General features: G+C 46.8%; 1 protein-coding gene across 1 annotated transcript; it reads left to right on the top strand.

Annotated features, from left to right (window-relative positions):
* The first annotated feature begins 18378 nt into the window (after positions 1-18378).
* On the top strand, positions 18379-21467 carry LOC148714688 (GDSL esterase/lipase At2g04570-like). Its single transcript, XM_088717232.2, has 3 exons — positions 18379-19107; positions 19416-19908; positions 20948-21467. Exons 1-3 carry the CDS (start codon positions 18556-18558, stop codon positions 21139-21141), a joined length of 1239 nt encoding a protein of 412 aa, XP_088573358.2. The 5' UTR covers positions 18379-18555; the 3' UTR covers positions 21142-21467.

Raw genomic sequence — 21467 nt, 5'->3', positions numbered from 1 at the left:
CCGGTGGTCGTCTTGATCTCTCACCTTTGGTCGGCGGCATTTCCAGTGAAACCCACGGTAGGTCTCCTTCCCTTGTTTGCTCGGAGGGTTTTTGTCCTTCTGCTTCTTTCTTTTCTTCCTCCTCCTTTGTCTTTCTCTCGGAGATGGGTCACGGTCTGGACGAAGTTGGGTCTGGCTTGACTGGGGAGGAGTTAGAGTTGATCCGTGCCCAGTTGTTCTCTCAGCGCGGGTTTCACCTTGAGCCCGCTGGGTCGGAAGACCGGATGACGAGACCTCCTCTAAGTCGGATTGGGGTGTACATAGAGACACTCTAGGTCGGCCTGCGATTCCCTCTGCACGAGTTCGTGAACGAGCTCATGGTGGCGTATCAGCTCGTCCCAGCGTAGCTCGCTCCGAACTCGTGGAGGATCATCATCGATTTTTTATCCTTTTGCCTCGCGCACGGGATACCGACTTCGGTGAGCGTCTTCCGCCAGTGCTTCATGTTGAAATCCAATCCGGCGGATGGAGAATGGCTCTACCTCGCCCTTCGGGGTGGTAGGCCATTCTTCCGAGATGCTCCTTCCTCCATTCGTGGGTGGAAGGAGAAATTTTTCTTTCTTTCCTTCGAGCGCACGTGGAGATTTGACCCGAGGTGGGGGCAACCCTGGCTCAAGGCCATCAATAAGCTCCCCAAGCTTTCGGCGGATGAGCAGAGGGTCCTCGATGCTCTTCATGGCCTCGGGGGAGACATTCTTCTGAACGACCTCCTGAGTGAGAAGGCCCTAGTGAACGTCGGCCTGAGCTTGGCGCGCCCCGAGGGTAAAGGCGGTTACATTGCTCCTCCTCCGTCTTGTCATCCTTGTCTTATTTGTTCCTTCTTCTTTTTTATTGTCATCCTTTGGTGTCGATCTGACACTTGAGGGTTTTTTTCTTTTCAGATATATCACAAATGTGACCAGCAATGTCGCTCTTTTTGCCCGATACAAGAAGAGGGCAGCCAAGGCTGGCGGGGCTCCACCCGAGCCCAGGAAGAAGGCCAGGTCGGCCTCGATTTCTACTCCTACCGAGGCGAGGGGCCTTGAGGCCGGCGCTTCCGACTTCATCCGGAAGGAAGCCCCTCCCGTCGAGAGCGCTAGCTCGGGCTCATCTGGGGGCGCGGGAGGCTCTGTGGCTCCAGCCTGCCCGGCTCCCATCTCTCAGCGGCCAAGTCGCCAAGTCCGATTGCGACGCTCAGGTCCCGAGCTGGGCAGTGGTCTCGAGATCCCGAGCTCTTCCCATCCTTCTGCTCCGAGCTCGGCCAGACCGAGTTGCTCGAGCTCATCGGGGGCCGACGTCCTGAGCTCGTCTGGGGCCGAGGGCCCCCCTAAGAGGAGGCCCTTCAGCCTGGAGTGGTCGGTCTATGAGGACGACTCGGCCCTCCATGACAGCAACGTTTCACACCAGGTGTTCCGTTGCGCACTGCTTCTAGCCGACTGGGCCGAGTTCGAGGCTGCCAATCTTAGCAGCCTCGTTGATCAAACTTACTGCTCTGCCATCTGAGTAAGTCATCTCTTTGTTTTTATCTCCTTACTTCAATCTCGTATCCTCTTGACTTTTACTCACTTTCACTTTCTTTCTCTACCGCATCTTCATGAAATCAACACGCTGGTGTTCATAGCGTCCGAGTGGTAGAATAAGGCTCGAAGGAGCCTAAGGGCGCAGGAGGAGGCCGAGAAAAAGCTTAGCGAAGCTTAGGCCTCGCGGAGGGAGGCCATTGCGAGGATGGAGGTCGCCGAGGCCGAGCTGTGATCCGCGGTTGAGTGCCTCGACGAGAAGAAAGCCTCGCACGCTCTGGCCAGATTGGAGCTCCGCGCTTCCGAAGCGCGTCTGGTCGACGCTCGTTCCGAAATCACCGGCCATCAATACGAGGCGGGGATCTTCCGCCTGAAGATCGAGCAACTTGAGGCTCGAGAACAAAGGGCTTTGGGGCAAGCTCGGCACGTGGTGCAGATCTTCCGGGAGTCGGAAGAATTCCGCGACTTAATGGAGGAGGAGGTCGTGGATGGATTCATCCGCGGCTTCGAGAACTTCTGGAGGCAAATGCAGCGGTATTGCCCCCAGTTCGACCTCATAGGTATTCGGCCGAGAATGGGGATCGCCGAGAATGAGGGCGCGAGCCCGGGGGTTCCGATGGTGGAACTGGCAGCGCGCCCGCAAGCCTTGAGGCCGAGCGGGAGATCGTTGGGGCCGGCACTGAAGCGGCCGAGCAGATGGCTCGGGAGGCTCTCCCTGGAGAGGTTGCCGAAGGCGCCGCTAAAGAAGTGCCTGAAGCCGCTTCTGAGCTCATCGGCGAGGCCCCGACTGAGGCCATTGCGGATGTTCGCGAAGATGGAGCAGCGGAGGACCCTGAAGCAGCTTCCGCTGAAAATCCCGATGTGATTGTCATGGATGACCTGGAAGCCGAAGCCGAGGCTACTACTGCCCCTTAGGACTTAGTTTTTCTTTCTTTTTTCTTTCTTTTTTTTTCTTTTTTTTTTGTAAATGAGGTCGGCCTCTGCGGCCACTGTACGACCAGATGGGTCGGCCTCGAACTCAAACTTTTACTAAGCCTTCGGGCTTTTAATCAATGAAATATCTTCTTTCTCAAGTTTCGTTTGCACTTGCTTTCATTTGCATAATAGATAAACTTTTATCTTGGCTGCTCGAGTTGAACTCTTATTCGGCGAATATTTACTAAGTTTTCGGGCTCGGTTTCTCGAAAAACTTGTTAAAACTTTGAGTTCGGACTTCGGAGAAATCCCGCTAAGCCTTTAGGCTCAACTTCTAGTTGAATCCACTTAGTCTTCAGGCTCAGCTTTCAGTAGAATTTGCTAAGTCTTTAGGCTCAGCTTCCAAAAAAAGCTTGCTAAGGCTTTGGACTTAGACTCTGGAAGAGTCCGTCAAGTCTTTGAGCTTGGGCTCAATGTTGGTATAGGTCGAGGCTGGGCTGCCATCGGAGCTTGCAGGCCTCTTAGCCTCGAATTTGGTAGAGGCGCTGTTAGGCGGAACTCGAAGTTGAGTTTGCGGCTAGTGCGGCTAGGTGTCCCTGAGCTTGGTCGGGACGTCCTCTGATAGAGTTTGAAGTCGTTGCGGCAGGCCATCTCGAACTAGGTCAGCGTCCGAACTTGGCTAGGCCTTTGTTTGGAGAAATTTGAAGTTGGTGGAGATCGAGCTGGAGGTTGGCGGTGTGGAGCATTCCGAGCTTGGTCGGAGCATCCCAAACTTGGTCGGAGGATTGTGCGCGAGGTCGAGAGAGCTTGGGCTCGCGGTTGACTCTGCGGGGCATTCCGACCTTGGTCGGAAAATCTCGGGCTTGGCCGAGGCTTTATCGGAGATACATACAGGAGGCGGGCCTCGCCTGCTGATCGTTCTGTAATATAACCAGGTAAATATAGAGAAATGTATGTGTTGAGTAGGGTATACCTCTCGTGCAGCTGGAGCTAAGTGTCTCAGGTCGAGCTGTCCGAGCTGAGCTAAGCGACTCTGCTCCGAGGTCGACTTCAGCGGCCTGTAGTCGACTCAGCAAGGTGCCTCCACTTAGATCGGGGAGTGTTGTCGTAGGAGGTATCGGGGGGCGTTGAATGTTGTCGAAAAGTCGTGGAGATGTCGCCACGAGATCGAGGGAGACTTGGCCTGCGGTCGACTTGGCAGTGCTCAACAGTGCTTCCCGAGGTTGGGGGAGACTTGGCTTGCGGTCGACTCAGCGGTGCTCAGCAGTGCTTTCCGAGGTCGAGGGAGACTTGGCTCACGGTCGACTCAGTGGGGCATCTCGAGGTCGAGGAAGGCTTGGCTCGCGGTCGACTCAGCGGGGCATCCCGACCTTAGTCAGGGGATCATCCCGAGGTTGAGGGGGCTTGAGCCCGTGGTCGACTCAGCGGTGCTCAGCAGTGCTTCCTAAGGTCGAGGGAGACTTGGCTCGTGATCGACTCAGCGGGGCATCTCGAGGTCAAGGGAGAATTGGCTCGCGATCGACTCAACGGAGCATCCCGACCTTAGTCGGAGGATCATCCTGAGGTCGAGGGGACTTGAGCCCGCGGTCGACTCAGCGGGGCATCCCGAGGTCGAGGGAGACTTGGCTCGCGGTCGATTTAGCGAGGTATTCCGACCTTAGTCGAGGGATCATCCCGAGGTCGAGGAGGCTTGGGCCCGCGGTTGACTCAGCGAGGCATCTCGAGATCGTGGGAGACTTAGCTCGCGGTCGACTTAGCGGGACATCCCGACCTTAGTCGGAGGATCAACCCGAGGTCGAGGGGGCTTGGGCCCGCGGTCGACTCAGTGTGGCATCCCGAGGTCGAGGGAGACTTGACTTGCGGTCGACTCAGTAGGACATCCCGACCTTAGTCGGGGGATCATTCCGAGGTCGAGGGGGCTTGGGCCCGCGGTCGACTCAGGGGGACATCCCAAGGTCGAGGGAGACTTGGCTCGCAGTCGACGCAGTAGGGCATCCCGAGCTTGACCGGGGCATCCCGAACTTGGTCGAGGTCTTGTCGGAGATAGAGACCGAACTAGGAGTTGTCGTGACGGAGCATCTCGAACTTAGTTGGGGCATCCGAAATTGGTCGGGCATCCGGACTCGGCCGGGCATCCTGAAGTTTCACAAATAGATTAATATCAGAAGAAGTGTTGAGTAATTAAAGAAGAGTCGCAAGTAGATTAACGCGAGGAGTATCGGTTATGTCCTCAAACATCGGAGACCCCTGGGAGCTTCATTGATAGTACATTTGGAGATTCTCGGAGTTCCAACTTCGGAAATCAGGGATCCTTCAAGGGACTCCAACTTGTACGCTCCGGGCCGTTGGACTCGAGCAACTCGGTACGGCCCCTTCCAGTTTGGGGCAAGCTTTTCTTGCTCGGTAGGTTAAGAAGCTTCAGCTTTTCTCAGGACGAGATCCCCCATCTTGAAGAATTTGACATTTACCCTGGAGTTGTAGTATTGCGCCGCTTTCCGTTGGTATCTTGCCATCCGGACTCAGGCAGCCTCCCTCGTCTCTTCAACGAGATCTAAATTGCTTCTAAGTTGAGAGGAGTTGGAAGCTTCCAAAGGGATAGAAGGAGGTCTCGCCAGTGGGGAGTCGGAGTGTAATCCTGTAGGCCCAAAGGTTATTGTAGAGATCTTCGACCCATTGCCCTTTAGCTCGGTTGAGTTTGGCTTTGAGTCCTTGGAGGATGGTGCGGTTCGTCACCTCGATTTCTCCGTTCGTCTGTGGATGAGCGACCGAGGTGAAGCGATGGTCGATGCCGAGCTCGGAGTAGAACTCCCTGAAAACGGGCGTTGTCGAACTGACGGCCGTTATCGGATATGAGGATGCAGGAAAGTTCAAACTTACAGATTATTGACTTCCAGATAAAGTCTCGCATCTTCGGCTCAAAAATTTGGACCACCGATTCAGCTTCAACTTACTTGGTGAAGTAGTCGATGGAGACAATGAGGAACTTCCTCTGTCCAGTGGCCTGGGAAAATGGTCCCAAGATGTCGATCCCCCATTAGGCAAATGGCTAGGGGGCGCTGATCGAGGTCAGTGGAGCCGAGGGTCGGCACTGAATGTTGGTGTTTCGCTGACATCGATCGCACTTTTGGACAAAGTCTAATACGTCTTTTTGGAGTGTGGGCTAGTAATATCCTTGGCACAGAATTTTGTGGGCCAGGGTCCGACCTCCTAGGTGGTTCCTGCAGATTCCTTCGTGAACCTCTCGTATGGCATAATCCGCCTCTGAGGGGCGGAGACATTTGAGAAGAGGAGAGGTGAATGACCTGCGGTAGAGCTTGCCTTCGTACATGAGGTATCGGGAAGCCTGACGCTTAACCCGGCGGGCTTCGAGCTCGTCATTGGGGAAGACTTCGTTCTGCAGGTAGGTGACGAATGCGTCCATCTAGCTCGGCTCAGTCTCGATGCAGAGAGTTAGTTCAGGCTCCTCGGTGCTAGGTACTTGGAGGTACTCGAGCACCTTAATCTTTGAGAGCTCGCTCATGCGGGAAGTCGCCAGCTTTGATAGTTGGTCCGCCCTCGCATTCTCCGCTCTGGGGATATGCTGAATGTCGAAGGAGCCTAGTGAGGAGGTGATGTCACGCACCTTTTGGAGATACCTCTGCATTGATGGCTTCCTTGTTTCGAAGTCCTCCAAAATCTGGCTCACGACCAGTTGGGAGTCGCTGAAGACTTTTAAGTTTCCGACTTTTAGCTCCTTTGCCAGCTTCAGCCCGGTGATAAGCGCCTCATACTCCGCCTCATTATTTGAGGCAAAAAATTCGAAGCGTAGGGCCTGCTCTGCAACTACCCCATTCGGGTTGGTGAGGATGAGGCCTGCTCCGCTACCCTCCGAGGTCGAGGAGCCGTCTATATGTAGTACCCATGGCTGCCTCGGGGTCTCTTCTGTTGGTGTAAGCTCGGGCTCGAGATCATCTAGCAGAGTGCATTCTACAATAAAGTCGGCGAGCACTTGGGCCTTGACTGCCGGCCTCAGGCGATATTCCAGGTCGAACTCTCCAAGCTCGACTGCCCACTTTGCGATCCTTTCCGCACGATCCGACCGTTACAGAACTTCCTTAACAGGCTGGTCGGTCAATATGGCCACAGTGTAGGCCTGGAAGTAGGGTCGGAGCCTTTGGGCTGAGATGACCAGTGCATAGGTCGTCTTCTCCAGCTTGGAGTATCGGATCTCGGCATCCTTCAAGACCCTACTAGTGTAATATACTGGCTTTTGGGACTTATCCTCTTCTCAGACCAGGACCGAGCTTGTCACCACTGAAGAGACGGCCTGGTATAGATAAAGAAGCTCGCCCTACTGAGGCTTCGTGAGTAATGGAGGGAAGGTGAGATAGCGTTTGAGCTCTTCAAAGGCTTGTTGACATTCCTTTGATCATAGGAAGTCCTTCGGCCGCTTGAGAATCTTGAAGAATGGGAGGCACCACTCGGCTGACTTGGAGACAAATCTTCCTAGGGCTGCGACTCGTCCCGTGAGCCGTTGTACCTTCTTGACTGTTTTTGGCAGCACCATTCCTTGCAGCGCTCGGATCTTCTCGGGGTTTGCTTCGATTTCGCGCTGGGTTACCACGAAACCGAGGAACTTGCCCGAGGTAACTTCGAAGGCGCACTTGGTGAGGTTGAGCTTCATTTGGTACATCCTGAGGGTGGAGAATGCTTCATTGAGATCGGCGATGTGGTGCTCTGCCGTCTGGCTCTTCACCAGCATGTCGTCTACATAGACCTCCATGTTCCGGCCTATTTGGTCTTTAAGACCTGGCTGACCAGCCTTTGGTATGTCGCTCCAGCATTCTTCAACCCGAACGGTATCACTTTGTAGCAGTAGAGGCCCTTGTCGGTGATGAAGGTTGTCTTCTCCTCATCCTCAAACGCCATTCGGATCTAATTGTACCCCGAAAAGGTGTCCATAAAGGTCAGCAGCTGGTGTTCTGAGATAGAGTCGATGAGCTGGTCGATCCTGGGGAGGGAAAAGTTGTCTTTTGGATAGGCTTTGTTCAGGTCGGTATAGTCCACGCACATACGCCATTTTCTATTAGCTTTCTTCATAAGGACTACGTTGGCAAGCCAGTCGGGGTAGGAGACCTCTCGGATGAAGCCGGCCTCGAGGAGTTTGTCCACCTCCTCGGCCGCTGCTCGCTGTCGCTTCGACGCAGAACTTCGTTTCTTCTGCCTTACGGGCTTGCAAGTTGGTTTCACCTGGAGTTGGTGGACCATGACCTCAGGATCTATTTCCGGCATATCCGTAGGCGACCAGACGAAGATATCCATGTTGGACTGGAGGAACTCGATTAGGCGGTCCCACTCGCGAGAGCTCAGGTCGGAGCCAATCTGCATGGTTAGCTCTGGGCAGTCTCTTCTCAAGAAAATTTGGATGAGGAGCTCACCAGGCTCTACCCGTTCTCTCTGAGGCTCGTCCCGTACTTCTAGGGTTTCAATGGCCAACACCTAGTCCGACGTTTGGGCTGGCGCCTCAATTGATTGCTTTATTCAGCTCGGTGCTTTGGTCGGTTGCTTTGCTTTAAAGGTCGCCGCATAGCATTGTTTGGTTGTCATCTGGTCCCTACGAACCTCAGCTACTCCTTGCTCATAGGGAACCGCATGTGCAGATGGTACGTTGAGACCACGACTTGGAGAGCGTTGAGCCCTGGTCGTCCAAGGATGGCATTATAGACTAAGGGCAGGCGGACCACAAGAAAACCCATCCTCACGGTGCTCTCTCGAGGGGCGAGCCCGATCGTGACAAGCAGGTTGATCTCACCTTCAACCGGAACTGAGTCTCCGATGAATCCGACCAGTGGAGCATTCATTCTCCGGAGCTAGCCTTCTATCATTCCCATTTTTTGGAAGGCATTATAATACAAAATGTTTGCTGAGCTTTCATTATCAACTAAAACACACTTTACATCAAACTTATTCATGACCATTGAGATGGCCACAGCATCATCATGAGGAGTCTCAACTCCTTTTAAATCCTCGTCCGAGAACGAGATGGCTTTAAAAGTACGTTGACGCTTCGGAGGGGTCCTTCTCCCGGTCAATTCTCCAGCCGAGCTTCCTTCGGCCTGGCGGCTCCCTATGGTATTGATGGTGCCAGCGATGGGCCTATTGTCGTTTGGATTTTCGGGCGGCGCAGCATTTTCCATCGACCTTCTTTCGTCATGTTGGTTCTGCACGAACCGGTTTAGTACTCCACGGCGAATGAGCACCTCAATCTCATCTCGGAGTCGAAAGCACTCCTCTGTGTCGTGGTCGTGGTCTCGATGGAAGCGGCAGTATCTCCTGGAGTGGCGCCGGAATTTTGACTCCTGCATCGGGGGTGGGGGTTGGAGATAGTTTCGGCCTTCTATCTCCATGAGGATCTCTACCCGGGGTGTATTGGTGGGGTGTAGTTCTCGTACCTTTCCGAAGGCATCCGCTGCCGAGGTAGGGATCTCGGCCAAGGTGGGGATCTCGGTCGAGTCTGGGCCCGCTGTCGAGGTGGACTCCTCAGACGAGGTAGATTCTTCTCTCGGCGGGGGGGACCAATTTCTCGGACGGCCGTGCTCCTCGCAGCGCCTTTTCTGCTTCTTCGAGATCTGCTCGACCGCGCCCTGCCTGGAAGCGATGGCCTCCTCGGCCTTCGCATACTTCCAAGCTCGGGCCAGCATCTCGTTGAAGTCGGCGGGAAAGTTCTTCTCAAGGGAGAAGAGAAATCTGTAGGACCGAGCTCCTGTCTTCAGTGCGGACATGGCGATCGACTGATCGAGCTTGCGAACCTCCTAGGTGGCGGCGGTAAAACGGTCGATGTAGTCCTTAAGGGACTCTCCCTTCTTTTGTTTGATGTCGAGGAGAGAGTTCGACATTCGCCGCTGGCGTCGGCAGGCAGCAAAGTTGGTGGCGAACTGCCTGCCGAGCTGCTCGAAGGAGGAGACAGTGCCCGGCTTCAGTCCGGAGAACCAAAGCCGGGCCGTTCCTCGGAGAGTTGTAGGAAAGGCCTTGCATAGCATAGCCTCCAAGGACCCCTGCAGTGCCATAAGGGCTCGGTAGCTTTCCAGGTGGTCAAAGAGGTCGGTAGTTCCGTTGTAGGGCTCTACCTGAGGCATTTTGAACCTTGGTGGGACCGGTTCATCCTCAATCTGCCGGAAGAAGGGTGACTTAGTGGAGAACTCAAAGTCACCCTCGTGCCTTGCCTTCTGGCTGTGGAGCGCTTCAATCTGCCGCTCGAGTTTCTCGACCTTCCTGTCGAGTTCCCTACCCTGGGGGACTGCCACGGTGGTCTGCTTCGGTGCTGGTTCGCCTGGAGCTGACTCGGCCTCCGAGGGCTGTGGCCGTCTGTCCAGGTTCCTTCCTAGCAGTTCTCTCCGGGGAGACGCCCGGGTTGACTCCTAGTAGCCGTGTCGTTCTCTATTGTTGACCCTCGAGGAGTCATGAGGATTTTGGCCTTGGAGAATGTTGCCCAAGATGACAATCCAAGAGGGGGGCGAATTAGGTTTTCTAAATTTTAAGGCCTCAAATTAATTTTTAAGTGAATGTAGCTTGGCCTATGTGATAATATAGGTGCAGTGGAAGCAATAGTAGTAAAGCTCTAAACAATTGTGATTAAGTTACTTTTAGAATTTAAGCTGGAGCAATTACTTAAGTAAAGAAAATAAACCAAGAAGCACACAATACAAACACAATCAAGTATAGTGGTTCGGTGCACCCCAAAGCACCTACGTCCACTCTCCAAGCGTTTTCTTGGGAATTCACTATAACTCCTCGGATTACGGTTGGATTGTTTTTCCAGGCTCACAATCCAAAAACTCTTACAATTGATTTTATGGGATCACCAATTAACCTAACCATTGGTTTTACGGGCTCACCAACAACCTATATTGGTTTTACGGGCTCACCAACAACCTACGTTGATTTTACGGGCTCACCAACAACCTACACCGTTGGTTTTACGGACTCACCAACAAATCTTATAATGAATGAAAAATATAAAGTTTAAATCTCCTAAGTGAGCAAATATAACAAATATGCACTTCAAGAAGGGATAAAAAAATAATTATCGCTTTGAGGATCCTCTTCTCTTCTTTGCTGAGATTGCTTCACTCCTCAAGGGTTGGTAGAGCTCTTGAAGTTTCTTGAATTCTGCTCAACCACCTTCTTTCAGATTTTGAGATGAAGCAATGAATGAAACTCTCTTGGATTTTCTTTTCTGTTGAATGTACACTTCAATTTCCACCAAGATCCCTTCCTTTGATGAATAGTGGATCTTATATACTTCTCCAACCTCCAAAGATGACTTCCTAACCGTTGGAATGGAGAAACTAGCCGTTTATAGCCGTTGGGAGCTCAAAAAGTACTTCTGCAGAACTAGCCGTCATGCTGTCAGCCATACTGGGGTCGATCCGAGCAAATCTAAGGTCGGCTCAAGTTACTGTTCATCTGGCTGGGGTCGGCTCAAGTTTTTCTGGGGTTGGTCCTCTCAGTCAATTCCAGAAAGCTGTTTTTGCAGTGGCTGAAGCTGGGGTCTGCCGGACCTTTTCTGGGGTTGACCTGAGTTACTGTTCATCTGTGCCAGGATGTGCCAGAATGTTTCCAAAATGTAACAGGGTCGACTCCATCTCTTCTGGGGCGAGTCCTATTCTGTGCCAAGTGTTCCAAAGGCATACCACTTCGTTCCAAGGCATGCCAAATATATCGGGGTCGACTCCAAACTAATTGGGGTCGACTCTAACCATGTTTTTCTACACATTGAATGTTAGTTATGCACATTGAAACAACAATATGATATTCCAAGCAAATTAGGATGCTAGATACAACAAGATTTTATTCTCTTGATAGTAAAAATTACAGAATTACCCTTTAAGGTAATCTTAACTTGAAACTTTGTCATAATCAATTTCTAAGTTTTCTCTCTTGCTCTACTATAACCCTTATCTCGAAATTTACTCTTGAGAGTTATTTTGATCTAATATCCATGATGTTTTATGAATGTATCGAGTATGTATCGAGCGTATCGAGAATGTATCATTTCTTACTTATGTACATACGCATTTGAGTTAATGGCATTAGCACTTTCATATGGCCTCAATGGCTTTGTAAGCATCAAAATAATACTAGAATCGTCAGAGAACCAGTTCATCCGGAGGGGGCACTGATTGGATCTGAACCTGCGGAGGCGGCATAGGAGGGGCCTCCGCGCGTTGCAGACCTTGGACTGCTGCAGCCAAGGCTTGAACTTGCTGCACCAGGATATTGAACTGCTACGGTTGGACTTGAGGGGCAGGATCCGCCGGAGGCCTTGGCGGTGAGTTATGGACTGGACGTCCAGAACTTGGTGCAAGGTGGCGGGAGGTGTTAGAAGCTCCTTTGCTCCTTAGCTTCATGGCCACGACTCGGGCCCTTCCTCTAGCGCCAACTGTTGCTGGAAATTGGACCCGGGGGTGACCACCGGCCGAGGAGAGGGAGCTCCGGTGCGAGTGGTACATCGGCGGGTTGCGTCCTCTGGAGGACCTGCAAAAAAATTGGTAGCCGGGGTTCTCGACGCCGGCCCTCCGATGCTTAAGTCAGAGGGAGCTTTTGTGGAGAAAGAGAGAGATAGATCGCATGCTAGGTCCCAAAAAATGGTTTTTTCTAAAGAGGAAGGATTTTTCCTTTTACAGGAGTAATACAGGATTACCTGTGATGTGACTGAGCGAATTAATGGGTTACCATCATGATTGGGCATGATCGTGTGAATTAATGAGTTGCCGTGGACGACTGGACGGAGTTGAGTGAGTCAACTGGTTTCCGTGGATGGCCGGAGATTTTGAGTAAGCTGGAGGTCCGTGGAAATCGTGCACATTTAATTGTTGACAGTCGCTCAGGCAGAGATCGCGGGATTAGATCCTGGGGGAGAAGAAGCTTGACTCCCGGTGCAGTGGAGAGGTCTGCTTCATTCTTTGACTGGATCTTCTTCGGACTTAAGGTCGATCGAGGCCGCACGGCTGTGAGCTCTGAGGTCGGGCTCCTTGGGGTCGGGCACCATGAGGTCGGGCACCTTGAGGTTGGGTGCCTTGAGGTCGCTGCCGTGGCGCTCGTCATCATGTGCCGTTGATGCATCCACGTGCTTCGGGGCAGTTCATTTTTCTTTCAACACTATCTAACGCCGTTAAAAAATTAACGGTTTTCAAATTAAAATAACTAAAATATCCTTAATGGATAGATGTGCAAGAAGAAACATTTATAAGGTGATCGCGGTGGAGGACAAAAAAATAATTTCAAAATTTTATTTTATTTTTAATTAAAATAATATATTGTTTTTATTAACAGTGTTAGAAGAACCGTTATATTAGGGGTATTTGTATAAAAATATTGTTTTATGAGGGTACATAAATAATATAAATTTGAAAAGGGTATTCACGCAAATTTGAATTTTGAGAAGAATATTCATGCAAAAAAAACTCTTTACAGCAAATCTGTTCTGAAAGTTGATAGGAATCCTCGTTCGATAAATTAATAGTTTTGCCACGCTCCTCACGCTCCTGACCCAAAACTATAATTTAGAAAACAGACAATTTATTTGCCAATGAATTCATTATAATTTAAAAATTATATAATTTATATAAAAAATAATAAATATCAAAATAACTAAATTACTATTTTAAAATATTGTAAATATTATACACATCGTCCTAAATCATACCATGGAATTTTTTTCTTAATTTTATAATTCAAAACTTCTAGTATTTAAATTATTTAAACATATCTCATAGTCAAATACTGATCAAACTAGCTCTCCTATCTATGTAAATGGCCTCGCTTCTAATATTTCTCCAAAATACTAATACCATTTTAGATTCTGGTCTCGAATCTGAAAAATATAGTTGAAAATTATGAGCTTCCCATCTTGGTAAGCAACTTTTATAAAACTAGTTCAAGCCATATTAATAATGTAATTTAATTAAATCATACAAGATATGATACATCTTTACAAGTAATGTTTATAGCATTTACTATTAATAATATCCACATACCAAAATTATAGGTCATATTTTTAATAATATCAATATACAAAATCAATAGGTCATAACAAAGCCTAATATATGTTATAGCCATACTTATATTTATATACTTGAACCTCGAGTATCCGATCCTTTTAGCTTTATAATGTTGATTATATCGCATTTATATTCTTACAGCTCAGATTATCACCATGATTAACCCTGTGGCAGGGTTACTATGATGTCCCTCGTGGTAGGGATCACCACAATCGCCCCATGTCGAGGTCACCACACAATATCTCTATTGCAGAGTATCACCAGGATCAGTCTCATGATCATCAGACAATCAAGTCTAGACTCATACATAATAGGACTGAAAGTCAGGTGATACATACATATATACATATATTCATACACACACACACACACACATATATATAATTTAAGCATTTCTTTTTTTTTTATAAAATTGCTTTGAAGTGTACCATTAAATATGTAATGTTTGTAATTTTACGTGCTCGATCCAATCATAACAAGCATCATCGTTCAATTTAATGTTAAATTAACATGATTGTAATCATAAATTAATAATCTATATTTATAAAAATTTCATGCACAATTAAATTTGAATTTATTATAAGAATTTGCACTACTGATTGACAAGATAATTTAATTAATTGCGACTAATTAATATAAAATGCATATGTTACTTATCTCGTAGATGCCAACCGCTTGGCAATCTAAGCATCCTTTTGGGAGATATAAAAAAATTATCTCGTAGACCTAATAATCCAAAATCACATGCATTTATCGAATCAATAGCATGATGATATTTTAAAATTAATTTTTAATTTTTTTCAAAAAAAATACTCTTTTTAAAATTATTTAAAAAAATTTAAACTTTTCACCCTCTAACACACATAAAGGGCTCGTTTGGTTCGTGGGAAGAGGAAAAGTGTGGTCAACAGGAAAGTAATGAGATGCTTCTTGTTTGGTTGGAGTTTTCAAACGAGAGAGATGAAAAAGTTGTATTCCTGTGGGAATATGATTTCCACATTTTATAAAAAAAAAATTTCATGAGAAACATGGGAAAGTTGCTTTTCCATGAGGTGGAAATCACTTCATCTTTATTTTTTTCCAAAAAGGCCCTTCAGCATTAAAGACCTAATTTTTATTAAGGGTATAACAGGAATTACACATAACTTTTCTAGAAAAATGGATGGTCAACCAAACATAAACACTCTGAAAATCTGTCACTTTTCCATATTTAACCAAACATACCAAAAGTACATTCCAGGCATTCTCTTTCTAGGAATCTTCTTTTCAGGAATCATATTTCTAAGAGAGAAAATGCTTCCAGCGAACCAAACAAGCCCAAAGGAAGAGAGAAATGGTAGGAAGAGGAGGAGAATAGAGAGAGGGCTTGGGAGTGAGAGGGAATGTGTGAGGGTGAGAGAAAGAGGGCGTTAGAGAGCGTGAGGGAGAGATGGGGCAATGGGGGAGAAGGAAGAGGCGGCGGACCGGCGAGGTGTCTAGAGGGGGTCCAGGGCGGTGGTGAGGTGAGAACGGGGTGTGGAGGAAGGGAAGAGGTGAGTAGGGCGAGCGTTCGCGGCGGTGGGAGGTCTAGGGCAAGAAGAAGTTAGAAGAACAGGGGAATCGCTCTCCTCCTGCTCTCTATCTCATATAAACACGGAGCACCGCCCTAGGGAAGGCCCTAAGGAGTTTGGGCTTGGGCCACGACCCAGGTATCTTAAGTTTAAGCTAAAAAAATAAAAAATAGATATAATTCAATCACTTTCAGAGAATCAAAAGGTAAATTCAATTAGACTGATTTCTTATGTATTTATAACTCTTGACAAGAAATATACTAATAGCAAAAATACTAAGAAGATAACAGAAAGAAGATAAATTAAAAAAAAATAATATATTGGTGATACTGGAGAGCTTACTCAGTGGTGCATATTTCCTATTTGGAACAAATGTATCATATTGGATTATATCAAGCCATATCTGGGGAACAATTTACTAAGAATGCCAGGCATTTTGTTTAGTTGAGCTGCGCATATGTCAATAAGAACTATGAAAAAAATATCTCTGCCTCTTGGTCATCATAATTCTTCGTCATCATTTTATAAGTAATTTTTTAGATCCCTGATGCAATTGAGAGAAAAAAAATCAATGTGTGTATTTTTTCTCTTTTTCTTGTATCGCGCAACTTCAAGTTTTCATGTTTCGTCATCCCTCTGCCAAAGTTTTATGAGTTGCATGTGTGTAGTTCTATTTCTAACAAAATAAGTGAGAATGGATAAACTCATTGTATCTTGTAAGCATGTGAGCATATCATAGTTTTATCATTACGTAAAAAGAATTATAATGGCTTAACATCGAACTGAACTTTGGATAGTACCTCCTCTTACCACTTGGAAAAGAGGTTGAGGTTCAATTCCAGTTGATAATTGGAATCAACCTCAAGATGTGGGGTTTAGCTCCTTTGAATTTCAAAAACAAAAAGACATGAGGGCTTCAAATTGTAATAATAGAGGGCTTTACCTAGAAATACTAGCCATAAAATTGTAATTTGGAACCTTGGCTCCAAGTATCCAAGACTATCCCACCACACGCCCAATTCAAATACAAATGCGATCGTACGAAAGATAAATTCTGCTACAAAAGGAGACTTTATATACATATATACACACAAACACATGTCTAACTATTACCTTTTCTGAGGATATTACTTCTTCATGTGTCCAACCATTACCTTCTGTTACTCTGGGCAAAAAGGCAATCAAAATTTCTTGAGCAACATGTAATTTCTTTTTCTACGTCATTGTTATATAATTTTAATGTCTGTGTCAAGATTGAAAAAAATATATGTTTTCCAAGTTTAATGGTTCACTCTGTATGGCTTTGGCCAACCAATTTAACCTGTGCTTCTCAGACTATAAACTTCGGTTCAAGATTAAGAAGAATAATTCTAGAACAAATCAGTAGAAAAAAAAGGTCCAAGCTTTATCCATGGGGGCAAGTAGATGGCTTTCCGGTGAGGGAATGGATGGCTTGGGCATAACTCGGCGTGAGTAGGCCGAGAGGTGTGAAGTCTGGCTCAGCGGACAAGACAAGGTTGGCCCGGATTCAGGGTCATCCCAACCCAATGGTCACCCGGTGCTAGGTGCCACACTGAATTTTTGGCAGTGAAAAGGGCATCAGTTTGGACAAATATTCTTGCCTGAATGAGATTATTAACAGGACATTTGATGCCTGAAGCCACGCTGAACATATAATTGGTGATTGACTCTCACCCATTGTATGCAAGATCAGATGACCTCAAATATACGATGCAAGAAGATAAAAGAACCTAAATCTGGCATGTATGATAGCATGACACCATGAACTATGGAAGACCTCAACCTGCTCTTTAATAAGATAAAAACCAATTTTGGTTTTATTGCTCCATTGTCTTCATGACCTACATAGTTTGGCTTACAGCATAAAGCAAAATTGGAACTAAGAAGTAATCATGGTGTCCTACAATCAGTAGTATGAGTTATGTACAAAATGATCTTTTAGTGAGTGCTCGGATACCAAGATGCATCATCCATATGATTGGAAAATATATTTTAAAATTCTGAATCAACTGACTGAGCGAAGGGAAAGCTCGAAAAGGTTTGAGGGTGTTGATTCCATGGTTTTGGATGAGGAATGCAACGAGAGATTCAGAACTTTGAGTTTGTCGCGACCTGTATTCTATCAACGTAAATACAAGGCAATGGAAGTGGATGGCATTGTTATTTAGGTCTCCAGGACATGGGAAAATAAATCTTCATTATGAAACGAGAGCTGCCTGTTACCTACCAATGATGAAGAACGGTGCATTATTCATAACCCAGTTGCACCGTAATCATACAAATGTCACCCTTGAATCAGTTAAATGCCCCCAAACATAATATTCTTCGTTGTTGTTAGTTAGTACATTATTGGATTTATTTCTCTATTGAATCCGAGGTATCCATCAGTTATTCTTTTATTTTGAATTATTGGCATGCGTTTCGCCTATTGAACGACATACTACTCGTGGGGCGTGAGCTAAAAGGTGGCCGAAGAATTTGAATCCGTGCTCAGCTGGGGTGGCCTAATGGCTTTGTCCTTGGCGAGCCGAGCCCAAAACAAATCATGCCTGCGATTGAGTTCGGCAAAATAGACGGTTCTTAATGTGGATGGCTTTGAATGCCCGCTTTAGTTGGTTCCGGCAGTCGGCAACATAAAAAAGATCACAAGATTCACAGCACCAATTATGACTCATAAGGAAGCCTAATTACCATCGAAATATTTGTCATTATAGGGCATGAGTTAGAACTTTAAAATTTTGATAATTCAGTCACGTAGATCTACCTGATAACTTTTATTCATGTCACACTACCGATCACATCTCCCCTCTTTTCCCCAATAGATTCCCAGACAAATTGGTAACCTGATCGCGAATCATCAAGTCTCCACAGTCCCCACCAAACATGAATACCTAAATACGGTATGGGCCTAAACCCCATACTCCTCCTGTCTCCGTATTATTTGGCCCCTTTTTTTTCTTTCTTTCTTTCTTTTTTTTCTTAGGCGGGCATCCGTACAGTACACTAGTACGGAGACACCCAATAAAGTCAGAAAATAATATATCACGGAGAGCCCAGGGCAGCTCTCCCTCTGCATTCACAAAATTCCGCCTGAGTGACTGGCCACGTAAGAAGCCACCCAATCCGCGACGCCATTAGCCTCCCTATAAACATGCCTGGCCAGGAAGGCGTCTCTATCTCTACCCATGGCCCAAATGTCTTGAAGTAGGAGATGGTCCCACCTCGACACCTGCGGACCCTCCTAGATCCACCCTATAATAGTAGCCGAGTCGCCCTCCATAATAATGGAGCGAGCCTGCAACACTCACTGCGCATATCGAAGGCCCTCCCATGCAGCCCTCAGCCCGGCATTGGGGACCGAGGTCTCCGCTAACTGACAGCCACCAGCCGTCACTGCACGAGAGCTTGGGTCCTTAATGACGAACCCAGCGCTCCCTCTACATTCTCTGTCATGTACCGACGTGTCAAAGTTAATCTTGAGGAAGCTCGGAGATGGGGCTCCCAGATGAAAAACACCAAAGAAGACGCCGCATGAGCAGAATAAGAGTTCCAGATATTCCGAACTATAGAGGTACACCTGACGAGATCCGGTATTATTTGCCTTTCAAACATACTTCTTGTTCCAGCTCTTTTTATTTTCCACGTAGAGAGAGGGGATCGATGGAAATGAGATGGACCATTGTGAACCTCCTGCTGCTCCCATTGATGATGTTATGGTTCCCGCCACCCAAGACTGCCGCCATCGCTGAAGTGCCGGCGATCATAGTGTTCGGCGACTCCACGGTCGACTCGGGGAACAACAACCGGATCCCGACACTCCTCAAGAGCAACTTCAGACCGTATGGGCGCGATTTCATGGGGGGGAAGCCCACCGGACGGTTCAGCAATGGCCGGCTGGCGACCGACTTCTACTCGGAGTTTTACGGCCTCGGTCCCTTCGTGCCAGCTTATCTTGATCCCCAGTATCGGATAGAGGATTTTGCCACCAGGGTCTGCTTTGCGTCTGCTGGCTCCGGCCTGGACATTGCTACGTCCAACATTCTAGTAAGTCGTCCTTCTCTTCAACACCCGTAAATTAATGCATGGGCGGGCCTGGATTCTCGGCACTGTAAGATATGATAATTGTTCATTATTTTTCTTGATCATTTAATCTGAAACCCAAAATAACAGACTTATGTTGACATATTCGGCATCATGTCCGACATAAACAAATGCATGCAGGGAATCCATGCCAGTGTAGTAGTTATAATATATATAGGCTTCCAAGCAAGATAAATACTAAGCATTCAAATATATATATATAATATTTTTGCGGTCATAACTCAAACTCTTCTCTGTTTCCTGATTACAAGTCTGTGATACCCTTGTGGATGCAAGTCCGGTACTACAAAGAGTATCAAACCAGACTGATAAGGTATCTCGGAGAGGAGAAGGCCGAGCATACGTTGAGGGAGGCCGCGTATGTCATCAGCATCGGGACTAATGATTTTATCGAGAATTACTTTGCCAACGCTTCGGAACGAAGGAAGCAATTCACGGTTGGTGGGTATGTGGACTTCCTCACGGGTCTTGCCCGTGACTTCATCAAAGAACTCCACGCCTTGGGGGCCAGAAAGATCGGCTTCACAGGACTGGGTCCGATAGGGTGCGTGCCTTTGGAGCGAAGCATGAACTTTGTGACCGGCCGTTCATGCGTGGAAGAGTACGATAAGGCGGCAAGAGACTTCAATGCAAAGTTGCAAGCCACGATTGATGAGTTGTGTGCTGCTCTTCCGGGCATCCAATTGAAATTAGCCCCTCTCTATGACTTCTTTCTTTACGTCGTCCAAAATCGATTTCTCTATGGTAAGTTCTTATCACCTGTTTAGTCTTTAATTTGGTTATTAAATACGAACAACTTACCGTGATGTTTGATGGTGTGCGGGGGTCTGGTTGGTTGATGAGACGAGTCTGTCCTGGTCATGTTAGATGGGAAGCACTGACCTGACCTCAACTATGTGTCTTTACTTAGATGGGCCATGCCAGTATCGTGACCGTTTTTATTCTAGTTCTGATGTGCGATGTACATCCTCGGAATGCCAGAGAAGAACTTGGAAGCTGGTACAGGGGATGAGGGTCGGACATTTAAGATATTGCTTCATTGCGCTGGAACAGTCGGCTGCTCCAACCTCCGTTGCATGTAACCTCCCATGTTGATTACTAGGTTGGAACAAGAAAAAGCTAGTGATCAACCACAGTTACTTATATTTTCTTGAGAAAAATTATATCGGTTCTTCATTGCTTCATTTCTACGATATTATAAAATTAGAACTGCAGCTTCCTCAGTTACTTTTATTTATGATGAGTTACAAAATAATTTGGTTTCCAATTGGATCCATATATATATATATATATATATATATATATATATATATATATACCTAACTGTAATTTTTGCTGGGTAATTATCCAAATTCGAGTAATAGATAATTTAGCAAGCCAACTCATATCTGGAGTGGTGTCCATCTTTGACAATAAAGCCATAATGATAACCATACACTGGTTGGAAACGTATATGAAATAGTAGTTGTAACCACCTTTCCGGCCTATGATTAATATTACATTAGTACACTATTGGAGAGGAGGAAACCAAATTTACCATAATGGTGCTGATCATGCTTGGATCAATAAACTAATAGGGCAACTGATCTGGGTTCGAACCATGTCTGATTGAATCCTTACACAAACGAGGTTTTATCTTCTCATATCTGTCTTACACCGAATACGCTATCTGTAGGATCTACTCTCTTAGGCTTTCGAACTACCAGATTTGAAACAGCACGAGTAAAAAAACAAGTAGATCAACAGCTCTAACCTTTTGTTATTTTTTTTTTATTACTTGGAGGGTTTGAGAATGTTGAGTTCGGATGCTGTGCCACTGGAACATTCGAGGTGGGATACGCATGCAACCAATTGAGCCCGTTTACTTGTCCAGATGCAAGCAAATATGCATTCTGGGACGCCGTCCACCCAACTGAGAAGATGAGCCAGATCATTGCCGAGTACCTGATCAACACCACATTCGCACAATTCAAGTGAACTCAAAAAAATAGCTACTTTTCAAGAAATTTACCCATGAAGAACGTGGAGTCTTTTTCTTTTTTTTGTTCATCTTTTCCTTTTTCTTTCTTGAGATTCATATTCAATTGGCTTCATATATATTTAATGATCGATTATGTCACATGTAAGTTTCTGTACTTGAAGCCTGCACAAATTTGTTGCTAAATCTTGTTGATTTTGATTTGGCTTTATGGAACCTGCAATCTTCTGCAAGAAATTTGCTTAAGAGAAACTTCAAGACCTTTCAACATTCGAGATGAATTCTTATCTTTGCACCAAAGGAAAGACTTACTTACACCCTACAA

Source organism: Phoenix dactylifera, chromosome 2 (genome assembly GCF_051530095.1).
Source record: "Phoenix dactylifera cultivar Ajwa chromosome 2, Ajwa_hap1_PhDact_Kaust_v1.1, whole genome shotgun sequence".
In the NCBI taxonomy this organism is placed as follows: domain Eukaryota; kingdom Viridiplantae; phylum Streptophyta; class Magnoliopsida; order Arecales; family Arecaceae; genus Phoenix; species Phoenix dactylifera.
Note: the sequence above shows the minus strand (reverse complement) of the source record. Positions and strands in the feature narration are given on the sequence as shown.

What these genes read in the sequence shown, in the direction of transcription:
- LOC148714688 (XM_088717232.2), top strand. Translation starts at nt 18,556, where the DNA reads ATGGGGCTCCCAGATGAAAAACACCAAAGAAGACGCCGCATGAGCAGA. An exon ending in TTGCTACGTCCAACATTCTA is followed by an intron (nt 19,108 to 19,415) that starts GTAAGTCGTCCT and finishes CCTGATTACAAG; the next exon opens with TCTGTGATACCCTTGTGGAT. An exon ending in CCAAAATCGATTTCTCTATG is followed by an intron (nt 19,909 to 20,947) that starts GTAAGTTCTTAT and finishes TATTACTTGGAG; the next exon opens with GGTTTGAGAATGTTGAGTTC.